The 17,230-nt window shown below is 61.0% G+C and overlaps 1 protein-coding gene across 7 annotated transcripts in view; it reads right to left on the bottom strand.

Moving 5' to 3' along the window:
• The window catches only part of IGSF9B (immunoglobulin superfamily member 9B), a 45,627-nt gene extending 29,157 nt beyond the window's left edge, over nt 1–16,470 (bottom strand). For 3 of the 7 annotated variants that reach the window (XR_004500227.1, XR_004500226.1, XM_015649867.2), the window contains exons 1-8: nt 16,336–16,470; nt 8,474–8,671; nt 7,078–7,224; nt 5,496–5,647; nt 4,284–4,401; nt 3,364–3,505; nt 3,089–3,234; nt 632–774 (exon numbers count right to left, since the gene is read on the bottom strand). Coding sequence is in view for 5 of the 7 variants with exons in the window: in XM_015649867.2 (XP_015505353.1) it covers nt 632–774; nt 3,089–3,234; nt 3,364–3,505; nt 4,284–4,401; nt 5,496–5,647; nt 7,078–7,224; nt 8,474–8,671; nt 16,336–16,399 (1,110 nt within the window). In the remaining 2 variants the exon portion in view is untranslated. The remainder of the gene's footprint in view (nt 1–631; nt 775–3,088; nt 3,235–3,363; nt 3,506–4,283; nt 4,402–5,495; nt 5,648–7,077; nt 7,225–8,473; nt 8,672–16,335) is intronic. The other 4 variants (XM_015649861.2, XM_015649864.2, XM_015649866.2 and 1 more) reach the window with 2 other exon arrangements.
• Between the last annotated feature and the right edge of the window lie 760 nt (nt 16,471–17,230).

The following is a 17,230-nucleotide window of genomic DNA, read 5'->3' as shown; positions in this document are numbered from 1 at the left end:
GCAGAGAGAGGAATCCTGGGCAACATCAGCCTGTCCAAACACAGATGGGCTCCTTCATGTAGCCCAAAAGACTTAAGATCAGAGTCTAACACTAAAACAAAACTTGTTCTGGAGTTGGCAAGACATCTCCACCTGGAGGGCTGAGGGCACCAAGGACCAGGAGGCCAGAGCAGCAACAGCTTTAAATGGAATTAAAACTTCAAATCGTTAATATTTAAGCAAAAAATTTAAAATATTAAGCGTTTTCTCTAAATGTTTAATGGCTAATATCCTTGCTCAGACTATCAACCCACGATTAGGAGAAGATGTACATTTGTTAAAAGGGTCTTTTTACCACCTGTTGCCATTGGAAAAATAAACCAGGGCCATCAGGAGGTGACTTTAGGGGGAAGAAGGCATCAGGTGTGAGAGACACAGAATATCCACAGGCACTGTGGGCTCTGTACAAGTAGTGGAATTAACTCTGCCCACAGCTGATAAAGAAAAGCAGCCTCATCCCATCCATGAGATTCTTCTCTCCCAGCACAAAGGGACCCACAGGGTGCCTGGTGGTGCTCATTGGTGTTGGCTGAGGACATGAGGGTCTGAACCCTGCTGTGCCCCCATCTCCCCTCCCCGGGGGCTTCGTTACCTTCTCGATTCGCAGGGGACGCCCGTCCTTGTTCCACTTGACCAGCGTGACCGGGGGCTCCGCCTCGACCGGGCAGCGGATGTACCCGTGGATCCCGATGGGAACGTAGATGATGGGGGGCATGTTCACCACACGGGCAGGATCTGGGGGGAGCAGCACCACGTTAGCATGGGGAGAGAGCCCATCTCTCCTCCCAGCCTGGCTTCAGAGGATCTACCTCACTTCTGTAATGAATTCCAAACCCAGCACCACCCTGGCTCCCACGGGCTGTGAAGCCAGGCTTGCTACGCACAAATCCACCGGAATACCTGGAATTTCTGGGAGGCTTTGCTCATGTCCAGGGTGTTCCTACCTGGGGCTCATTAAAGACTGCATTTAAGAAGAAATGTGAGATATGCCTGCTCCCAATTCCACACCAGCTTGTATCCTACTGAACTCTGCGCTGCTCCATTACAACATGACACGTGCCAGGTGTGATGAACACCCAGCACAGCCTGGTTTGACATACCAGCAATCAAAGCTATTTCAACTGCCAAGCCTTAAAACACACCCAGATGGGAAAAGGGACCCATGTCCAGGCTGCCATGAGTCCTTTACCTCCCATATCTGCTTGTACTCGTGCCTCATTGAGGCTGGGTCATGCTGAACAGCAACCACCTCACCCTTTCCAAGATGCAAAAACCTTAAAATATATATCTAACCCCCCCCTCCACGCTGCACCACCCACGCAGAGAGGTGTCTCGCAATCCTCCAGTCTAGAATGTGTCATTAACAGCACTTCTAAGAGCTTTTTAATTAAGTGCGAGTGGGTTGAAGATAATCTAGACTTTCTTTAATAAGAAGCTTTTTAAAAAAATGTTATTTTTAATAAGAAGAGTGAGTATTTCTACAATCTCGTCTAGACACCGGCAGCACGAGGTTATGGGAAAATCCTGATGGGGCTTACGCTGCATTAAGGGATAAATGTGGAGGTTTTGGGGTGCAGCATCCCTGCACTGCTGATGCAAAGTGGGAGCTAAACATTAAGGTGCTTAATAGGAAGGGATGGAAGATATGGGGGTGTCCTTTCCTTATTGCTTCCTTGGGGCAAAACCAGCAGAGTTTGGGAGCTCTGCTCCCAGCACGTCACCCCAACCACTCCCCAGATCCGGCGCCCCCGGCAGTGGCACCATAACCCAGATTGTTCAGCGCTGCATATGGAGCAGGCTTTACCCCCCTCTGTGCAACTCCAACTCTTAGGAAATGTAATCAAGGGCTCCAGCAGCGCCGGAGAGGGTAATGGGATCGAGCCTTTCACTACTAGGTCACTGGCCAGGGGCCAGCCCAGCCCACTAATGACCCAGAGCGGTGTCCCCATCTGCTTGGGAGGATGGGAAGCTCCCTCCGGAGCCATCAGCCCCGCTGTGGATGAGGTTTGCTCAGGAGGAAAAGGGTTTGTGGCACCAAAAGCCGAGCACCCCTTGGCTGAGCGGCAGATTGTCCGAGCGCTGCTCTCCCTGCCATTAGAGCTATTTTTAACAGCTATCAGCCCTGACAAGCGGCCTTGGATTAGCGGCAGGGCAGATTTAATGGCCTGAGGCCACAGGCTTTCCCAAGAGCCACCCAGCTGGGCACATCCAAGCCCCAAATCACGCCTGTGCCTGGACACAGCACCACTGACACCGTCCCCCTGCCCACTCTGCCCCTTCATCCACAGGGACTTGCCAGCTCTTCTCTCAGAAGCTCCCCACTAACCAGCACCAGGTCTAAAGTCAGCAGCTCGAAGACAGCCTTGGAAAACCCACGCTGGGAACCCACTTTGCTCAGGCCTGTCTTTCATTATGAAATAAAAACGCCGCAGTCTTTTTGAGCGGAGCAATATTGCAATTGGAGCGGCGGCAATTGAGGCCATTACTGTGGAATGCCACAGGCTGCCGGTGGCACACTACCCATTACCGCCCGGGGATTCCGGGAGAACGAGCGTGGGAAGCAACTCTCCTGCTCCAGCCCTTTCTCCTCCGCTTGTTTAGATCACTTACCTCACTTACCGCCTGAAAAATGTGACACGCCGAGCTCCGCGCTCGCCAAACGGCCGCGCCAACAGGAATAAACCCCCAAAATGAGCCCCAAAAATACAGCTTGGCACTGAGAGCCCTGAGCTGGTGCTTCCCAGCAGGGTGAGGACAGTGAGGGAGCAGGCATGGGATGATGTTCACCTAATTAAAAAGCACTTGTGGCAAAGGTGGACACCAGTCCCAGCTGAGCAGTGTCACTCAGGCTGCTCAGACCATTTGCTTTCTTGTCTCCCACACCCACATGGGATGCTCTCAAGCTTTTTTAGCTGAGGATGCTTCCATGTTCATGCAAAGGCTGCTGTCACATCAGCCTGATTCTCCCAGTGTCATACCAGGACAAGAGAGCCTCTGGGGCTGCCTGGGAGCCAGGTGTTATCACTCCCAGCCCCATCCCTGCACTCACACTGTACTGTCAGGTAGGCAGAGGCTGATGGCGAGCGGCCCAGGCTGTTGCTGGGGATACAGGTGTATTTTCCAGCATCCTCTGGTTTGACACGGAAAATAATCAGCGTCCCGTCGATCAGGATCCGCACCCTCAGCTTCAAGTCGCTGCAAGAGAAGAGGAGAGGAGGATCACAGGGAGAGCCAGGGGCAAAGCCCAACACAATCCCAGCTCCCAGCACAACCCAGGAGCAGCAGGAGAAGGAGAACACACCGCCCCACCAGCTATAAACTCACTTCTTGAAGTAGACATTCTCCTCCTCCCAGTACCACAGGTAGGTGAGGTTCCCAGGATACGCCTCGGCCTGGCAGGTGAACAGCGCATCCTGGGAGATGTTGACTGTGATGTTCTCCGGAGGGGAAACGATAAAAGGAGGTCCTGGAGGGGGGAAGAGGAAAGTGTCACTCCCAGCACTGCAGGTATTCCCACAAAGGTTGCTCAGGTTCAGCTGCATCACAGCATTTTGGCTGGGAGCTGCTGGAGGTCTCTGGGGCAGGGCTGGCCCTGATCCTCTGAGAACCACAGTGACCCTGTTATTCCCAACCCTTTCCCTAATCTCTGGGCTGACTGAGAACCACAGTGACCCTGTTATTCCCAGCCCTCTCCCTAATCTCTACAGCTCTGAGGGGATCCACTCCCATGGTGCTTCTCCCAGGGCACACAAGGACACACCTCCCTTCATCCCCAGCACTTCCCGAGGATAGCATCACCCACAGGAAATATCCAGGGGGAAGAGACTGCCAGGAGCCAGCAGCTCACCACTGCCACAAAAGCAGAGCAGAGGACACCCTGTGCTCCTCTCTCTGCTGGTAGCTGTTGACCTAATTAAAGATTTATTTAATAAGAGAGGGAGCAAGGAGCAGGAGGCCTGTCATGCATCACCGCTGTCTGACGAGGCGCTTCATGACAGCCTCAATCTTTTCCCCGCTTCCCAAACAAAACTGAGCTGCCATCAGGGCCTGGCTGCTCATCAGCACGGCCACCACTGTCCCAATTAAGTGGATTCCTCCGTCCTACAAACCGGATGCAGAGCCCCGGGGCAGCCAGCAGCGTGCCAGGCACACAGGGCTCGGGGGTCGCTCCAGGGTGACACCGCAGCCCCGTGGCCCCTCCATCCCGGCTTCCCAGGGGATGCTGAGGAGCTGGAAGGTCTCACCTTGGACGAGCAGGCGCGTGGTGTGCACAGCCTCGCCCTGGATGCTGTAGGCCCGGCAGGTGTAGGCACCTCTGTCCTCCCGGCTGACCGAGAGCACCGTGAGGCTCCCGTCGCTCACCTGGGAACAAGGGGAGACCCTGGAGCGTGGGCAGGGACCCCCAGGGGGACGGGGAAGACCCTCCCTGCTTCCCACGGCAGAGAGCTGCCGGCACTTTCAGGGCCGGATGAGAGACGGGTTTCCCCGCTCTGCAAGGCTTGGGATATTAATAAACCAACACACGCGTTCCTGCTCGACGCCAAGGGGAAGGGAAAAGAAATGATGAAATAAATAAATAACCATCCCAGCGCATTCATCTCCCACAAGTGACTGGCAGGCAGCAGGCTCCAAACCGCTCCTGCCAAGCACCCTGCCACCACTGGAGCTTCAGAAGGAGCCTTGCTGGAGCATTCCCTGCCCCACCAGGGACCTGCTCCATCACTCAGGGATGAGGAGGATACCCCAGCTTGGCCACTGTCCTCCCTGTGGGGCCACCTCTCAGCCAGAGGAGTGGATGGATTCCCCCCAGGGACACAGCAGAAGGATGGACAAGGGACTGTCACCTTTGGGGTAGCAGCACCCCCATGCACAGGGAGGCCTCCCAGCCAGGCTTTCCCCCCCACCTCATTCTGCCTCATCCTTCTATTTCAATTAGTAACAAATGATTCCTAATTACTCTCATTAGTGCCTGCGCTGATTCCAATGCCTGATTTACCAATTACAGCTCAGGGGGGAATCTCTGCTTGGGAGCCTCTGGGATGCAAAAAGGGTCCTGAAGGGGAGGGAGGAGGGGAAATCCTCCCTGCTCAACCCTCCCTTGCTCCAGCCCTGTTGCATCCATCTCTGCCAGGGGGACACTACCCCAGGCTGCAGCCCCCACCCCATCTCCAGGGTCCTGGCCCCTGGGCTGAGCCTGCAGGGAGCAGGTCAGGTGCAGGAGCAGGGCTGTCCCAAGCACTTGGGTGGTCTCCAGCCAGCACCCAAGGGCTGGCAGCGTTACAGGCTTCTGCTCAGCAGGGATGGGGCGGGGGAAAACGGGCATCTCACCAAGAAGAAGTGCTGAGAAAGCACAGCTGGCTCCAGGCACGGCGGAGCTGCCGCCACCGTGGCCCTGTCAGTGCTGTCCCTGCCAGCTCCCAGCCCAGGAGTCCCCACGGCAGCCCTGCCACACCTACCTGGTACTTGCCATTGGCACCCAAAAGGTCTCCCTCTCTGAGCCAGGTGACGATGGGCTTGGGGTTCCCGAACGCCATGCAGGTCAGGGTGACGCTGCTGCCCTCCTTCGCCTCTACGTACTGCGGTGGGGTCTCCGTGAACGTGGGGGGAGCTGGGGGCACAGGAGAGCACCGTGACCCCCCGGGTCACCCACGGCCACTCTGGCTCTGGGGGCACACGGGGACAGAGGGGAAAGCACTGCCTGGACACAGGGGACACTCTGCACATCCCCACGGCGGGGCTGGGACCACCCCAAAGGCAAACGGGGCTGCAGGGACAGGGGTGTCCTTGGGGACACCGACCAAGAGGGGCCACATCACACCCCAGCTCTGCCCCCTCTCCTCCCCCCAGCCCGCTGAACATTAACTCGCTATTGTCAAAACATGGGAAAACACCGCAGTGCAGATCGAAAGGCTCCTTCCTGATGAAAGAGGCTGGCAGGATTACAGCCCGCCCCTAATTACCCGCGGTTGTTAAAGCCCACTTTAGAGGAAGACAGGTTGGCAATTTAATCTGCTTGGGGGGAAAAAAAAAAAAAAATTGAAAAGGAATTATATTTTGTTTCTCCCCAAATGATTTTTATTTTGCCCCTAAGAAAATTAAGCGTTGTAATGCCACAGTCCTCACCCTGAAAGCAATTCCTCGGGCTGGGAGGATTATGGTTATTATATTGTTATTAAGCCCCTGCACGCCCCGTGCTGCATAAAAGCCCCAAAACTGGCCCATTTTTCCAAGGGGAGGGACAGGGTATCTGGGGCCATTTTCCAGCCCCTCCAGCTGGTGGTTTGCAGGATCCGTGCACGTGGCAGAGGTGAGCCAGGCACCACCATCCTCCTCCTTCCTCCTCCTCCTGCCCTCCTTCCCAAGCCCTCGGAGCTCATTAGCAGGCTGGGGGAAAGCAGGAAGCGGCAGGCAGGGCAGCAGGCAGGGATGGGGCTGGTGGCCTGCACGGCCCCTCTTGCAAAGCTCCCGCTCACTAATTGGGCTCAATTAGGTGGCTCTGCGCTGTGCCACAGCACAGCATCCCCCCAAAGGTTAAATTAATTGCACAAGGTCAAGGCAAGACCAGCGAGGAGCTGCCAGTGGCCACATCTCTCCAGCCACCCCACTGCAGCAGGAGAGGCACAGCCCTGCTGCTGGGCTAAAAATAAAGATCTCTCTCCTGATGCGGAGAATGACAATTTGCTAATTAGTTTAATATACAGCCCTAATAAAATGAAAAAGTAATTTGAGTAAATCTGAATTTCAAGAAAACAAAGATTTGATTTTCTGATCTGTTTGTTGAGAGAAGATTCATTCCCAGCCCTGGTTCTTGATGTCTCTCCTTTAAACAAGCTCTGTGTAATTAAACTGAAGAATCCCTAATAAAACTTCGTCCCTTTTGAAGTCACACCCTGGCTGGAGCAGCCAGCCTGGATGGCTTCAGGCTCGCGTGTCTGCCAGGCACAGATGCCATCGAGGCCAGGGTCCAGCAGGCATCCAGCATCCACCAGAAATCCCATTTTGGCACCGCACAGACGCCGCAGCCCCCGCCGCGCTCACCATTGACCGTGAGGTGGACCCAGCTGCCGTTGTGGAAGGTGTCGTACTGCTGGTCCAGCATGAGCACTTTGCACTCGTACCAGCCCTGGTCCTCGGAGCGCACCTGCTCAATGCGCAGGGAGGCTTTGTCGTGCAGGCTGGCCCGGCCTGTGGGAGAGCACAGCGTTGGCACCATGTCCCTGACACCAGGACATCACTGCAGGGGACACCCCATCCCCACACCAGAGCAGCCCCAAAACATGGCCACAGGGGACACCTCATCCTGACCCCAGAGCAGGCCCCAGAACATCAGGGGACACCTCATCCCAAACTGGAGCAGTCCCCAGAACATCCCCACAGGGATACCCCATCCCAAACTGCAGCAATCCCCAGAACATCCCCACAGGGACACCCCATCCCCATGTGGGCACTGTCCCAGTTTGGGGCTGGCTGAGCTGCGGGGTGTGGTTGCAGCCGGTGGTGCCAGGCTGGTGGTGCCAGGCTGGTGATGCCAGGCCGGTGGTGCCAGGCCAGTGACACACTCACCCGTCTGGGGACAGCAGAGCCAAGCTGCCAGGGCCAGGCAAAGTGCCTTGAGCGATGTCTGCCCACAGCGACACCGGCCTTCTGCTCCCAGCCGGGGGCTGGCGGCGGCACAGCCGGCACACAGGCGTGCCCCAAAGCTTTTCCCCGCCTGGGAGACTCCCAGAAAGCAGGGCAGCCCTCAGCTGACCCTGTGCACAGCCCCAAAAACTGGGTCAGGAGCAAAGCAGTCTAAACCTCCGCCCTGGTGCAGTGGCCATCGGGCTGTGGGATCACCCATTGCTGAGCTGAGTTTGGTACGGCTCAGCTGGTGCATCCTCCCTGCTGCAGCATTTCTTAGAGCACTTTGGGCAGAGAGTCCCATATGACCCAGGGAAGATTCCCAGGACAGCATTCCACAAGGAAAGGAATACCACAGAGGGTCTGTCCTGCCACACCAACCTTCTCAGGGCTGCTCTCCAGCTCCCAGCTCCCACCAGGGGACACCAGCCACGTGTCACAGGCAGCACATTGGCGAGCAGCCACATGAGTTCTGCAGCTCCAACCTGTCACCTCTGCCCAGCACGTGGCCCTGGCTCCATCCCCAGCGTCCCTCCCTGGGCTCACAGCTGCTCTGGGGCGCAGCGGCAGCAGCAGCAGCCACCGCCACCACGCGTCACCCTGGGTTTCTCTGCCTCGCTTGCTCCCGTCCCACGCAGCCCAGCTGGCTTCCTAACGCTGCTGCTTAATTAAAACCAACTGGGTGGAAAGCGAGCAACGAGAGGCAGAGCCTGCGTGGTTTCCGACGGAGGAGCGGATGGAGCGGGGCTGCGCATCCCGGGACGTGCTGCGGCCGGGACCCGGCACCCTCCCCTCGTCCCCCCCCAGGACTCACCGGCATACTCTGGGTCGACATGGGGAGGGTAAAACCCAAACTTGATGAAGATGGGGATGGGGACGCCGAACTTGAACCACTCCACGACATAGGGAGGGGGCTGTCCCGTGAGCGGGTGGATCACGTCGCATCCCAGGATCACGCTCTCGCCAGCGCGAGCGGTCACGAACTCGGGCTCCTCCCTCGAGCCGAGGGCACCTGCGAGGGGGTGAAGGAAGAATCCGTGGCTGCTTGTCCCCAGCATGGAACCAGGATGGCCAGAAGAGCAACAGCAGCAGTAATGCCCATCCCCAGCCACCTGTCTCCAACAAGAGCAGCCTGTGGGTTGTCCTTGCCCCAGAAACAACAGGGTGTCCCAAACCCTTGCACTCAGCTCCAAGGCCACCCTGAGCTACCATAGCAGTCAGGACAGTGGCCATCAGCACCCCAGTGCTCCAGGACAGCTTCCCAACCTCTTCAAGGGTGATGCCCAGTGACCCCATGGGGGATCTGCTCTCAGTAGAGGGGCACAGAGCATGCCTAGCACTGCTCCCCACATTGCAGCACCACCTGGTATACCTCGTATCCTTTGGATACAGGGAAATGGCTGCTTTTAGCTCGTGCCCCTGCATCCTCCAGCGAGCAGGACCGAGCATGCAGGGACCCCTGACCACAGCTCTGCTGCACCAGCTCACGGACCCAGCTCTGCCACCGGTGCCAGGACGGGCTGGGCTCCGCAGCCACCATGCTCCAGCCAAGCCCACATGTCCTCGGGCATCCCTGAGAGCCCCAAGCCTGAAACTCGTCTGCGACCTGCGCGTCGGGTCTGTCACCCTGCTCCTCCCAGCTGGGTAATTACAGGGGACTTTGGTCTCAGCTCCGAGGCTGCTCCACCCCGGCTGTGCCGCCCTGCTCGCTGCAGCCTGGCGTCATCCTGCTCCGCCAGCAGCAGCAAAGCTGCATCCTCAGCACGGCGCTCAGAGAGGGAGAGAGAGGGGGAAACCCAGGGCTGGGGGAAAGCCAAACAGGGGGTCCCCAAAACTAGGTTTAGACCCACATCGCCCTTCCCATTGAGGAAGGGCCCCCCGTTTTCCAGGCACACGCGGCCGCTGGCTGTTCCGGGGGGGATGCTCGGGGAGGGATGCTCGGGGAAGCACGTTCCCACTCCTCCGCGCTGCTCCTCGGGGCCGCCGGTGATTGGCGGCGAGTGACATCACCGCTTCCCCGCCGCGGGAGCCGAGCATCACCGAGCATCACCGGCTATTTTTGGCTCTGGCACAAGCGCGTACCGGCGAGAGGCCCGTGATGTGCCACCCCACGGGCCCGCCAGCCGAGTGTCCCCGCGGGAAGGGCAGCGGGCAGAGCTCGCACACGGCACGCACAAGGTGTGTCCCTGCCCAGGGTCACAGCCCGATGGTCACCCGAGCGTCCTGAGCCCCCACGCCCCCGGCACACGGGTGGCTCTTTAACTGGGAGGGCTGGCTGGTGGCAGCGGGGTGCGTGAAGCCGGGGTGCAGAGCTGTGAGCCATCTGCAAGGAGCAGATGCTGCATTGCACACCCACTGCAGGCAGCCGGCCCCGCTCTGGGGGTCCCGCAGAGATGGGGAGGGGGGTCCTGCACGGCCACGGATCCGCCCGGAGCCCAGCGGGGCGGGGAATCGCTGAGCACACACGTGCGGTGTGCACGCACACCCCCGCACACGCTTTGCACCGCCTCGACAACGCTCTTGCACCTTTCCATCCCTCGTTAGCGCTGCATCGCCGATGAGCTCCCGTTCGCACCCTGTCAGCAGGGACCGTGTCAGCCCTCCCCTGCCACCCCGGCACTGAGCTGGGAGAAGCCGTCCTGACCCCGCTGTGCCCATCCGGGAGGGTGAGGGGGGCTGCGCTGGGAGCCCCCTCCCTGCCCATGGCCCTGCTGCGGGGACAGAGCCATCACGTGCTGCTCAAGAGCATCCAAGGACGCGCTTCCCCGGCCGCCTCGCCCGAGCGAGCCGGTCCCCAGCACCTCGTCCCCTTCAAAGTGACACCCTGTACCCACCAGCAAGAGGAAACGGAAGCTCCAGCACCCAAACCCCTTTCCCAAGCCCCCCACCTACCCCAGCGCTCCAGCTCCCCGGCTACCAAGAGGGAATCTCGGTTTCCAGCACCTCTCCAGCAACTGGAGCCTGGAATGCTGATGTTTGCCCAGCTGGAGCAAGCTCGCTGCCCAAGAGGCCACCCTGACACCCTGGGGACGGGCGCCAGGGAGTCACCCTACGCCAGGATGCCCTGAGTGGCTCCCTGGCAGGGCACTGGGTGACGTCCCTGGGGAGGGGACGAGCCAGGCGCTCTGCCGGACCCACGCCTGGCCAGGGCTGCCCGGGCTCAGGAAAATAGGTCATCCCCGGCAGCTCACAGCGCCGGTGTCTGATCGCAAGGCCGGTGGGGAATTGCACGCACGGCTGAGCATCACCTCCCCAGCGCACGGCCGACTGGCAGCCACGGCAGAGAACCGGCCCCCGGCTCTCCCCAGCTGCCACCCACCCTGCTACCAGCCCCATGTCCTCCTGTCCCCACTTCCACAGCACCGGGAAGGCAATGGGAAGATGTCTCACAACCCCTCTTTGGGTCTCCTCAACTTCCCAACCCATCAGCCCTGTGGTCCCAACCCTGACCAGGTTTTTCTTCGAAGTTCAGACCATGAAGAAAGCGAGCAATGGAGACTGCAGCTCTCAATTCAAAGTGTTTTCTCACCCCCACATTTGTAGGGAAACGCTTGAAAACAACCCGCAGACGCCAGAAGAAACAGAGCACAAATAGACAAGGTATTTTTAAACCCACTTTATTTTCCCAGCCAAGTTCAGAGAGGTTTCAAGGCTGAATCTGCGGTTTGGAAACAGGGTCAACATCAGGGAGCGGCAGCAGGGATGCGAACCCCCAAATCCGCCTCGGTGCAGGAGCTCACGTGAAGATGGGGGATGCCTCGTAAAGAAAAACAAGTAATCAACAGGCTTCGTCATCCAAGCAGATCCAGGAAAAATAAAAGCACGCCGCGTGCCAGGAGGCAAGAATACAAGATGCGGAGGTGGAGTTGAACAGCATCCCAAAGGGAGAGGAGGGAAGGCTGCCGCCACTGAGACGGTGCCACCACGGGGCTCCCCAGGATGGCGATGCCAAGGATGGGGAGACCCTCACCTGGATCTGGGCATCCAGCTCCTCTGATCCCAAGGGCAGAGGTAGAAGGTGCCACAGGACCCAGTGAAGCTGAAGGCATCCAGCATCTCTGCTGCACTTGCTGAAGCGGGACCCTTCCTGCAGGTGCTTTCTGAGAAGGACATGGCCACGGCAGAGAGGTTTCCAAAGGAATTAACGCCTGGGAAAGCTTTCCTGCTTGGCACAGTGGACACCCATGCCCTGGGGCAGAGAGGGCATCCTGTCCTGATCCTCTGTCGCCTTGCAGCCTGCTAACAGAGGCACCAGGATCCATTTCCAATGCTGCCCCACATCCCTGGCACTCATCCCCACCCTGTGCCCCCATGGGGATGGCTGAGGGAGCAGGCACAAGGCCTGGAGCCTGCAGACCTCCCCTCCCTGGTGAGCCGAGATGAGATGTGCTCTGACACATCCCGCTCCCATCGGTGGAGGAGGGATATGGCAGGGATCTCTGAGGACAAGGCCACCAGCGTGGCATATGGAGGCCAGCAGGGAAGGAGAGCAGGCAGCCATCACCATGAAATGAAGAGGGGAGCGACTGCAGCCCAGGGTGGGGGACAGGGACAATGTGCTGCAGGGACCCCGGCTGCCAGGGCAGGGTGTGGGGTGCCAGGAGATTGCCAGTCCCCCACCTCTGTAGACCCCTAAATATCTCAGTGGGGGTTGCACCCCCCATTACAAACCCAGTCCCTTTGCCTATCTTGGGGTATCCAGAGCCCCCCAAAAGCATCTGCCTGTCTCCTGGTGGGGGGAAGCCCTGGGGCTGGGAGCGCAGCCCTCACCCCCTCCCCCAGCTGGAAAGCAGCATCTGGGCTTTCAGTGCAATTCCTGCTTTTTAAACCCGATTTTCCAGATGGATGGAGGGCGACGCGCAGGTCAAGTGACATGCCTCAAGGTCACACGGGGCCAGGGAGGAGAAGGATTAGCAGCTCTGAGGGGTGGCTTGGTGCCCCATTCACAGCGAGATGGGGACTCAGAACCCCATTCCTGGGCATGAGGGGTGCCCTGTGGGATCACCACCACCCTCCCCAGGCAGCCAGGCAGCTGCCAGGGCATCCCAAGGGGAATGCATGCATGGGATGTCGCACCACAGCGAGTCCTTGCTCCCTGGAATGGCACAGGTGGGAACATGCCTGGCCAGGCAGCAGCTCAGCAAGCATGTGAGAGCACAGGGTGATGTTCTGAGAGGCATGGAGATGAAGCAGGAAAGAAAATTCCTCCCTTAAGGTCACCTTACACCTACCTGGGGGTCCCTTGTGCCCCCTCCCTCTAATCGCCATCCGCCCGGTGTTGAGCATCCGGTGTTGGCAGCTGCCTCGTGGGAGGCATCATCTCCCAGCAACGACCAGCAGCTACCTGTGCGCTCCCTGTGAGCTCCCTGTGCACACCACGGGGCTGAACACACAGCTGTGCTGGGAGCTGGAGCACCAAGCCCATCCCAGAGGAGACCTCCTGCAGCCGGAGAGCGCTGCCAGGGTGCCGTGCCCGCAGCCCAGCCCCACATCACAGCAGGACCCCCATGCAGGCTGGCATCACCCTCCCCATGGAGCAGTGGGTACCATCCCGGTGCCTTCACAGTCCTCCAACAGGAAACCGGGATGCAGGCAGCGCTCCGAGCTGCCCGCCAGCAGCTCCTGAATCACGCTGTTCCTGGCTCAGGCAGCCCTCCCACCAACGCCAGCCTCTCCATGGAGGAGCGGGAGGAAGGGAGTTGTTTTTCCAAAGGCCAGCTGGTCGCTCAGGGCTCCCGGCTCGGGAGATTCCTACCGCAGGGAAAGGGAGAGGGAAGGACTCCTCCATCGGCACGGCATGGGGTTGGACACGCTGCTTGCCCATCTGCGGGGCTTCTCGTCCAGCATGAAGGCACGACCTCCAAGACAGGGGACCAGAGGTGAAAGGGAGCTGTGCCACCCTGCCACAGCTCTGGAGAGGAACTTGCAGGGCTCACCCATCACCAGCAAAGCTGCATCTTCCAAGTCAAAAGGCAACTGAGCCGGCAAAACATCGTCTCAAAGACCCTCCGGCATGCCAAGTCATCGAGTGAGACGCTCACGTCTCTCCCTGCCCCGCGCGCTCCCATCCAACAGGTCCAGAGGAGCAGAAAACCTCCAGGGAATGATGGAAATGGGAGCCCGGCCAACGCCCTTGGCTGCTCCCGGTGCCAAACCATCCCCTTGCCAGAAAAGAGCGGGGCCAAAGCTGCACGTGCCAAATCCAGCGGCTCCCAGTCCAGACTCCTCCACGGCCAAAGAGGCAAAACCCCAGAGCTCTGCGCCAGGAGCGAGCAGGGGATGCAGCGCTGGCACTGCCACACCGAGCCACTCCAACCGGCCAAGGTCAGCGCCAGGAGCATCGCCCACCGCGGCGTCCAGGGAACCTCTCCAACGGAGCGCGCGCCCGGGGCTGGCGGAGCCCAATCGTCCCTCTGCAAACCCTCCTGACAGATCCACGAGCATCCCCACTCCCTGCACGATGCCACAGCGTCACACTCGTGGGAGAGGGAGGAAAAGCCCCTCGGTGTGACGGCACTGCTGGGAATGCCAGGAGGCCGGATCCCTCCTCTGACACCCACTCCTGGCGCGGTCACGTCCTGGCTCTCCTCCCCCATGCCATAAGAGGGGATAACGCACCCTCCTTCCCTCTCTGAGCCGATTAACGCCTGGAAAGCCCTTGGAGAGCCAGGCAAAAAGGCTGTCCAGGGCCAGCACCGCTACTTCTCAGCTCAACAAGGAGGAAGTGGTGTGGGAGGAAGGCCACGGCAAGAGGAAAACCCCCAGGGAGGGCACCGGCACACGGTGAGCCCCAGCTCTCCTCCAAAGCCTCGTCCCCAAGCAATGCGGGCTGCCAGCTCCCCATGAGGACGGGACAGTGCTGGGACCAAAGGGTTGCAGCAGCTGGGGCGAGTCCCGTGGGCTCCCTGCCCCTGCGGGGGCCACGCCGGCCCGCAGCACCCCCTCCCCCGGCACCCACCCACGCATTACTCACGGCACGCTCATTCATCACGTACACGCTGCTCCACACGCACAGCACCCCCCGTGCCGGGGCTTCCCGGCACCCACCCAATCCAGCACCAGCTCCGGAGCTCCATCCGAGAGGCTCCAGGGTATTTCCAAGTTCCCAGGTGCCGAACGAGCTGTTCGGCTCCTCTCCCCGGCAGAGCATCCCTGTACAAGCCGCTGCTGCAAACACTGCCTCACCACACTGCAGCACGCAGCTCAGGCAGGCAGCAGCCGGCCACGGCTCAGTAAGAGGGGCTACGTACCCCCAAAACGGGGCAGCCCCATCCTGACCCCCGCGAAAGGACAGCCCCGTCCTGACACACCCCCACCCCTGCCTCCAGGAGCCGCCTGCCAGGCGAGGAGGACAAGGGACTGTGGCATGGCACAGATGCGACCCAGCAGGCTCGAGGAGGGCTGTGAACTGGGGGGGCTGCAGCACCCCGACACCTGCCCCTTCCCAGCCCACCCGTGCCCCCCGAGGCAGCGTCCCCTCTGCCACGGGGAGGGGAGTGGTGGTGGCTGCCAGCCAGGCATCGCTTGCTGCCGGCAGCCACCGCATCCCCATGGGCAGGGTGGGTGACACCCAGGGCACGGCTCCAGGGTCTCATCCCGGGAAAGAACCACCGGGACACAGGGATAATCATGTGCCCAGCGAGGAACCAGCGGCAGAAATGGGGGACGTGCTGCACCAGCGACAGGCAGCTCCCCTCTACCTGCAGGGATGGCTCGGAGGGCTGGGAAGGGGCTGGCAGCTGAAGGGAAAGAAGCCAGAGCAGGAAAATCACGGTTATTCCTTGCTGCCGTCTCCGTCCTGACCTTGGACAACCCTGTGCCTCAGTTTACCACAGCACAGCAGCCAGCCTGCAGTGGGGGGAGAAGGAGGGCAGCCTCTCCTGAGCGGTGGGGGGGGGAAGCAAAGTCACCCCCAAACCCGCAGCCGGGGCGCTGCAGGGGAAGGCAACAAATCCCTCCTGCATTTCTCCTTGCCCGGCCGGGCTATCCTTGCAGGGAAGGGCAAACGCTGTCCGCACCCCCCGGAGCTGCCGCAGGCGCTTCCCCAGGATCAGAGAAGAAATTCGAATGCGGAGAAAAGCTTGCCCATCCCTGATCAAGGGGGACACTCAGCCAGCCGTGCCCGCCCCCCGCCAGGACCCGCACCCGCTTCCCTTCTCCCAAAGGGAATTTCCAGCCCCTGGGCAGAGGCTCCGCCGCACCGGGAGCGCGGCTTCCCGAACTTCCCCAGCTGCAGCCGCTGCCCTCAGGGAGGTCACGGCCAGCCCCGCCGAGCGCCTGCGGAGGGAGGGAGGATGCGCCGGGCGCTCCCGGCTCCCCCCGGCAGCGGGGGATGAAGGAATCGCCAGCGCCCCGCCGCAGCGGGAAGCGCTCGGTCCCCGCACCGGCAGCGGGGAAGACGCGAACCCCGCAAATCCCCTTCGCAGCCGCAGTTCCCCCTCCTACCCTCCTCCCCAGCCTCTTCTCGGTACCCTCTCCCCGGGACGTGATGCCCGCTCCCCCCCCGCGCCGGTGCGCGCATCCCTCCCGGTCCATGCGCATCCCTCCCGCCGCATCCGGTACACCGGGAGAGGCGGGGGGGGGCATATGCAGAGGCGGCCCCGCCGCCGCCCCGCAGACCCCGGCGCGCCCCTCCCGGGCTCATCCCGGCGGAGAACACCCCGCGGCCGCACTCACCTTGGACGGGCAGCCCGCGGGCGCCGAGCACACTTGCTACCAAAGCGGCCACATACCAAATCATAGTACTACCGGCCCCCGGTGCGCAGCATCTTCCGCCCGCCGGGCGGCCCGGCCGGGGCGGGGCGGAGCCGGGCCGGGCTGGCCGTGGCCGGGCAGGGCTCGGCGGGGCTGGCGGGGCCGGAGGGGCGGCTCAGGGCCGGCCGCCCGCCGCTGCGCCCATGCCCGCGCCCATCCCCGCGCCGCGCCGCACCTGCGCTCCGCCGCGCGGTGCAGCCTAGCCTGCGCCCTTTAGCGGCTCGGCACCGCCCCCGCCCGCCGCCCATTGGCCGCGCCCCGGCGGAGTGGGCGGTGATTGGCCGCCGCCGCGGCCCGGGCCGGTTCAAGGTGGGTTGGCGCGCACGGGGCCCCTGCGCCGCAGTATCATGCGCACTGCCGGGAGCGGCGCGGTCACCTCCGCCGGACGGTCACCTCCCCGCACGGACACCCGCCGGGACCCGCGCCGCCCTGGGACCCCGCGCAGCCTCCCCGCCACCTCCCCGCGTCCAGATGTGCCGCCGCACCGCCCCGGTGCCGCCTCCCCGTTCCCAGATGTGTCACCACACCAGATCGGTGTCACCTGCGCGTCCCCAGATTGGCCCCTGCGCCGGTACCGTGTCACCTGCTCGTGTCCAGATGTGCCCCTGTACTGGCTCAGTGCCACCTCCCCGTCCACAGATGTGCCCCTGCACCAACTCATTATCACCTCCCTATCATGTACTCACCGTTCCCTCTTTGTCTGCAGATGTGTCCCTGCCTCAGTACAGCATCACCTTTCTGTCTCCAGATGAGCCCCCTACAACAGCTCAGCATCACTTTGTAGCTCAGTGTCACTTCCTGTCCCCAGATGCATTCT

The sequence above is a fragment of the Parus major genome, chromosome 24 (genome assembly GCF_001522545.3).
Source record: "Parus major isolate Abel chromosome 24, Parus_major1.1, whole genome shotgun sequence".
NCBI lineage: Eukaryota > Metazoa > Chordata > Aves > Passeriformes > Paridae > Parus > Parus major.
The sequence above is the reverse complement of the archived record's forward strand: the minus strand, read 5'-3'. Positions and strand labels throughout refer to the sequence as shown.